Source organism: Notothenia coriiceps, unplaced genomic scaffold, assembly GCF_000735185.1.
Source record: "Notothenia coriiceps isolate Sejong01 unplaced genomic scaffold, NC01 NC01_scaffold00021992, whole genome shotgun sequence".
NCBI lineage: Eukaryota > Metazoa > Chordata > Actinopteri > Perciformes > Nototheniidae > Notothenia > Notothenia coriiceps.
The window spans coordinates 1-6377 of NW_011354693.1; the positions used below are offsets into that span (position 1 = coordinate 1).

General features: G+C 44.4%; 2 protein-coding genes across 2 annotated transcripts; one reads left to right on the plus strand and one right to left on the minus strand.

Moving 5' to 3' along the window:
• The first annotated feature begins 719 nt into the window (after positions 1-719).
• On the plus strand, positions 720-3511 carry LOC104953556 (histidine--tRNA ligase, cytoplasmic-like). The gene is made up of 5 exons (XM_010780502.1): positions 720-887; positions 1024-1287; positions 2150-2266; positions 2662-2808; positions 3044-3511. The coding sequence occupies exons 1-5, from the start codon at positions 735-737 to the stop codon at positions 3101-3103; spliced, it is 741 nt and encodes a 246-aa protein (XP_010778804.1). The 5' UTR covers positions 720-734; the 3' UTR covers positions 3104-3511.
• A 1634-nt stretch (positions 3512-5145) lies between these two features.
• Positions 5146-5908, minus strand: LOC104953557 (dead end protein 1-like; the record flags this gene model as incomplete). Its single annotated transcript, XM_010780503.1, has 1 exon — positions 5146-5908. A coding segment is annotated over one exon (557 nt), but the record flags the coding sequence as incomplete, so codon positions are not given.
• Between the last annotated feature and the right edge of the window lie 469 nt (positions 5909-6377).

The following is a 6377-nucleotide window of genomic DNA, read 5'->3' on the forward strand; positions in this document are numbered from 1 at the left end:
CAAGTACAAACCACATACTGTCTGTGTCATGGCGAATACAGTCGCTGGTTTATTTATGTCTGTATAGGCCGTTGTTGTGAGTATGGACGGTCGGAGCATATACTACGTTAGCTTAGCCAAATCTCCATTCAGAAAGCACGCATTTTAAAAGGTTTTTCGCCTGCCGTCTGTCTGCAGACTTGTCAAAGCATTAATTCATGGTTTTTACTATCCGGTATCAGTATGTTGTTACTTCGGCATCATTTTGAAACGTGAATTACAATTAAATCACGGTCAAATATGTTCATCTTGTTGTAGTTGCGGAACTACGCCTAGTGGAAACGCAACAAGAAATGGACCGGTTTGGCACGGCACGCTTAAACCGTGCTACGCGCTGCAGCGAAAATGCGCCAGGCTCCTCCAACAATGCAACACATGATACATACAATTACAAGACATCAAATAATGCAAAACAATTGTGAAATAGACAAAAAGTTGCAGGTAAGTTGCAGGAATAGGTAAAAATATAAACCTTTACAATAAGACACAAATCTGAAATTAATAATAAATAAAGTAGGATAGATACTGTACTGTATTCTGATATTTTAAATAAAAAAAAATAAAAGAATGAAAAGAGAAAATATATTACGGTTATGATTTATTATGAGCAGCGCTGATCTCATGGAGCCCCCTATACATTAAAACAGAGCTAAAGAGGGGGAGTACTGGACCTTATTCCAACAGGGTGGGTGCTGATGTTGCTGTTGTTTGTGTTGTCGAGGTGGGATGGAGCTGGCAGAGCGCCTCTGCAGGATCAGAAGATGTCTCAGAGTAAGCAGGCCTGTGCGGGGCTGACGGACATTAAGCTACTGTTCAGCTACCTGCAGCTGTTCCAGGTCACGGACAAGGTGACTCAACTGATATATTTCCGAACATTCACTTTGTTCACTGGAGTCAGCAATGTGTTAAAGCTCCTTATCATACCTTCTACTTTCCTCTCTTCTCTGTTAACCTGCTACCTTTTCATTCCTCCATCCTGTGCAGGTGGTGTTTGACCTGAGTCTGGCCCGGGGTCTGGACTATTACACAGGGATCATTTACGAGGGGGTTCTGACTCAGGCAGGCATCGCTGCTGAAGCCCAGAATGGTTCCGGTGCAGAGGAGAGTGTGAGCGTGGGCAGCGTAGCGGGCGGGGGCCGGTATGACGGGCTGGTGGGGATGTTTGACCCCAAGGGCAGGAAGGTGCCATGTGTGGGGGTCAGCATCGGCATCGAGAGGATCTTCTCCATCATGGAGCAGAAGGCCGAGGTAATCCTGTGAGTGAGTGAGGTGCGTTCACACCTGCCTTGTATAGTCCGGTTGAATCGAACCCTGGTACGGTTCATTTGGGTCGGTGTGAAAGCAGTCCGAGACCTCTTAAGTGAACTAAACAACCGGACTCTGGTCCGCTAAAATAGGTAGTCTCGGAAACGCTTGCTTGCGAACTCTGGAGCGGTTAATTGCTGGTGTGAACGCAGTCCGCACCAAAACATAGGAAGCGTAGTATTTACGTGTCTCAAGAACGCTGATGTCTTCAAAATCTTTAGCGAAAGAATCCTTCAAGACATCCGCGGTTGTTTAGTTAAAGAGTGAAGCAGAATGAAGTGTTGAACAGTGTCAACTACATAATATTAAGAACACCTGTCGTAAAACGCCCCTCCTTACTGCAGAACGTCTCTCATTATATGTGTCATAATGTTTTTTAACGGACGTTGTCTGATAATCATATGCGCGGGCTGCTAGTGTCTGTTGATCTCCAGATTAACAGCAGCATGAGCATAACCTGCCGAAAGTGCCGATGCTCCATGGCGGAGAATCAGATAGAAATTGCCGGGATTTGCGTTTTTATCCTCTTAATGTCTGACCAATGGTTGAACAGCATTTCCGTGCACATGACTTGTGTTTATAGTTCGTTTGAGTTTTACGCAAACCGAACCTTCTGAAAAATGAAACAAACTGTGGTCTGGTGCACACCTGAGAAGCGGACTATTAGGTGTGAATGCACCCTGAGACGTGTGTGTGTGTGTGTGTGTGTGTGTGTGTGTGTGTGTGTGTGTGTGTGTGTGTGTGTGTGTGTGTGTGTGTCAGTCAGACTGTAACAGTATGTTGTTAATACGTGTGTGTGTTTCAGGCCTCAGCACAGAGGGTCCGCACCACAGAGGTTCAGGTGATGGTAGTGTCTGCTCAGAAGAACCTGCTGGAGGAGAGACTCAAACTGCTCACTGAGCTCTGGAACGCTGGCATCAAGGTCTGTGTTAACTTGTGTTATATTTGCAGATTCCACTAACCTTGTTTAATGTTACTTCGTAAGTCTGGAGTCTGATTTCTGAAAATTATTACTATCACCTTTGCACTAGACTAGAGATTCATCAATTAAATGTTTATATTATTTTAAGACTGACCTGCCAATGCTGATTTTCTTTCCGAAAAGCGTGTAACTTTTGATCAAAAATAAAAATACATTTCTCAGTCTATAATAAAACATAGACTAATGGAATATAACTTCCATTCACTCAAAAAGGGCACTTGTTCCTTTACTGCTAATTTTGGACTTTTTGGTGTGGAAAGTTGACATTTGTCATGCTGTCATTTAAAAATATTATTTGTATTATTCGTCACACTGAATGCTGTGTATGTGTCCAGGCAGAGGTAATTTACAAGAAGAACCCCAAACTGCTGAGTCAGCTGCAGTACTGCGAGGACTCGGGGATCCCCCTGGTGGCCATCCTGGGAGAGCAGGAGCTGAAGGATGGGGTGGTGAAGCTGCGCGCCGTGGCAACCAGAGAGGAGGTACCTGAACACATCTTTATTAAAGATGATACCAAATTATGTTTTTATTACCATTCACACACAATCATGCAGAGGCAGCCATACAGGCTCAGAGACTAACATTCACACATACTCAGTGTTGGCCATCGGGAGCAGTTTAGGGTTGAGGGCCAATATATTTGGCTGTTTGACAGGGCCGTAAAACTGAGTTTGTGATGCTGCAGGACTAACCTCACTGTCTGCTCTCTCCCCACAGGCTGATATATCCAGAGCAGATCTGATAGCTGAGATCAAGAGGAGGACCTCTGAGGCCTAGACGTTAACCCCTGCCCCCCCCCACGCCACATTCAAACAGACACTGCACTCTTCTACAGATTCCTTGGCAACATGAAACAAAGAAAGTTACCCTTAGCAATGATGCCAACATGATGTTCTTAAGGGTAACATGCCTTCAGTGTCAGCACTGTTTAACAGGGAGCTGCTGTGAGGAACGCATCAGTTATTATTATCTACAAAGCTGCTAGAGAGCAGCTACATTTATTTGTACAGCTTCATCTCTGTTCTGTTTAAGACGTGTACTTTCTCCCTGCACCATCCCATGCTGAAGTTAAACTCAGCTTCTAACAAAAACACTTTCATTTGTTCCATGGCTGTACTGCCAGGTGTCTGAAATAAACTCATTGCTCAGCAGCTTGTGTTCACTGACATTCTCAGTTTAAAACAATATGATGTTTCTCACTTACTGTACTTAGGTGGCATGTAGCCATGTAGCCTGTTTTGGTTTGTATTACTTTATATCAGACTGGGTTTAACTGTCTACGAGGGTGCTGACAAATCTTGTTGGATGTTTTTTAATAATGAAGAGCACTTTTCTTCAGATCAACATTTACTACACACAAATGTAACAGAAATCAAGCAAGTTCTTCAATAGGGTTTAAAATGCTATCTTATTCCACTGGAGACCTGAAAGATAGAAATCCTTTTAGAAAAATGGTTGAATATAAGGAACACAACATTAGTTTCTTCTTTCCTGCTAGTAAACTGAATATCTTCTTGACTAATATTGATTTCAAGAGATTCCAATGGCACGATTTCATTTGGTGCAGTCTATAATAAAGCCTACTATTGTAATTAATAGTCAGTTAGCTTGTTCTTGTATCAAAAGTAGCCTTCTCAAGATTAAAACACTTGTTCTTACAGCCACATTTAGGAAAATCATGCATTACATAAATAGTTCTCAGCCAATACATCAAAACCTCGTCTTTACATCTTGTTCCTATGTGGATAAACTTTCCATATTATATGGATGACTATTTGTAAATTATTTTGGAACTATCAGTGAAACAAGTCTTTCAGACACATCTCATTTAACAGCTTGATCAGGATCATTTTAAGATTCTTTAGCTATAATGGCAGATTTTATGAATCTGGTGCAATAGTCCTGTATCAAAACAATGCTATTTATAATTAGGGTGGCTACAAACCGAGAGGCTAATCCTGACGCAGTAAGCTTAGAGTGGAGAAGAGGACACCATCTTCCTCCATTCACCTGCATGGAAGCACTGACAGTCATCTTCTTTGACCTCTCCAGTGCTTTGAACAGATACAGATCTTTTTCTGTGGGTGCAACAAGCTTCACATCAGGGTGACTGGAGCGCTGCAGATCTGAGAGGAAGAGGCTGGGCTTCATCCAGGGAGGACGTGGAGACATGGGGGGTTTTTCTCAATGTCGAGGATGCTTCCTTGGTAGGACATGTCTTCTGAGTCACTTCCTTCAGAAGCTAGGCAAGAATCCTTCCTGGCATTCGGAAAACGAAGAGTGGAGCAGGCAAGCAAGTGTGCGTCATATGAGAGGCCCCGCCTTACATTTTCCACCACAGATTTTGGGAAATTCGTCCGTGCGCCAAGCATTGTGGGAATTTTAAGACCGGAGGATACACATGTGCAGCCTTGAAATTTCCCGCAACGAAGGACTCAGTCCTCGGTAGAATTCCAAGGATCCTGGACATTGGAACAGTCCTTCGGCGGGACTCGATGACGTAGCATCCTTGAAATAGTGGCTCTGGAGGAGCCTTCCTCGACATGGAGAAACACCCATGGACTCAGTGAAGGCTCAGGGACATTTTGCAAAGAACACACTTCGGATCAAGATAACTTGATCTAGGATTAACACATCTGTATCTGGGTCAGAATGGCCAGGATTATGTTAGCCTGGGTTAAATAAAACCTGTTAGCAGAAAAGCACCTTCCTGTTGATAATCCCCACTGTGCAAGTGGTCATTAATCAGTCGTTGTAGTAAAGAGTTAACATTCACTCCATTCATTTACATGAAGTAACACCACCATCACATTTTCCTTTCAATCTCATTTATTAAAAATGAGGAAACAATAAAGAGTAACACGTAAAAAGCATGCACAAATAAAACACTGAAGTTGAACGACAAACAAGCGAACTATAATAAAAGCATGCAGATAAAATAAGATAAAAATATTGAACATCTATCTGTAAATAACATTAACAAGCAAACAGTGCTGCAGGAGGGGGTGGTGATCAGCTGGGGGGGCTAATTGTTGCAGATCTTCTGCAGAACCTGCAGAGCCGCAGCCTGATGAGCTTCCGCCACCGTGTCGTAGGCAGAGGGTCCCGGTAAGATCATGACCTGCCCTTTGAAGTCGGGGGTTATCCCGGGGACGGACAGCTTATAAAAGAAGAACATGAAGCCCTTGGACCCCGCTTGGTTCAGCGTAAGATTGCACTGCGGCACCCCAACACCCTTCGCCTCACACAGCTCACACAGCAGCGCCATGGGGCAGTGGAGGGACCCTGAGGACGTGAGGTGACCCTCCAGGGAAGAGGCGCAGAAGGAGGAGCTGGGAGGGGGCGGGGTCTGGGGGACAGCGGGTTCTCCCACTGCTTTGCAGAATTCCCTGGCATCCCTGGATGGAGGGCGGGCCAGGCGGGGAGGGGGGCGTAGAGGGGTGAGAACGTGGCGTGGCGGCTTCAGGGGGGTCGGAAAGAGGCTTTTAGAGAATTTATGTGGAGGGGGGGGCTCGTCAGTGGTCGACTTCATTGTGGTCTGCCATTTGATGGTGATGTTCAAATCAAACTTCTTCCTGATTGCTGGGCACAAAGAGAAGAGCAGCTACAGTATTAAGGCGTTTTGACAGATAAAACATTATCTTACGTACGTTTTAATTTTCTTAACCGGAGATAGATAGATACAGAATTACCCCACCTTCACAAGAGAATGCCTCAGGCTTTTTAAAAAAGATAAAACAAGAGTTTGGTTATTCTACGTCGTGCCATCTGGGGGGTATGCTACGAAGCAGGATTTTTGCTTAGCCGGCTAACTTCAGGGAAAACTCTGGGTTTCCGGTCCTACGAAGCTGGTTCTCTTTTTAGCAGGCTAGATCTCCATGGTAACTTATGCTGTGCGGCTAACCTGGTCGGGACCAGGGGGGTATACCACGAATCTAGTTCAACCTATCCTGGATATGTTTTGAGTTATCCGGTTGACTTAATCCAAAACAAAGCAGCTCTTGCTAAACTGTACTACAACGCTGGCTATCAACTCGTTAGCTCAAGCCAT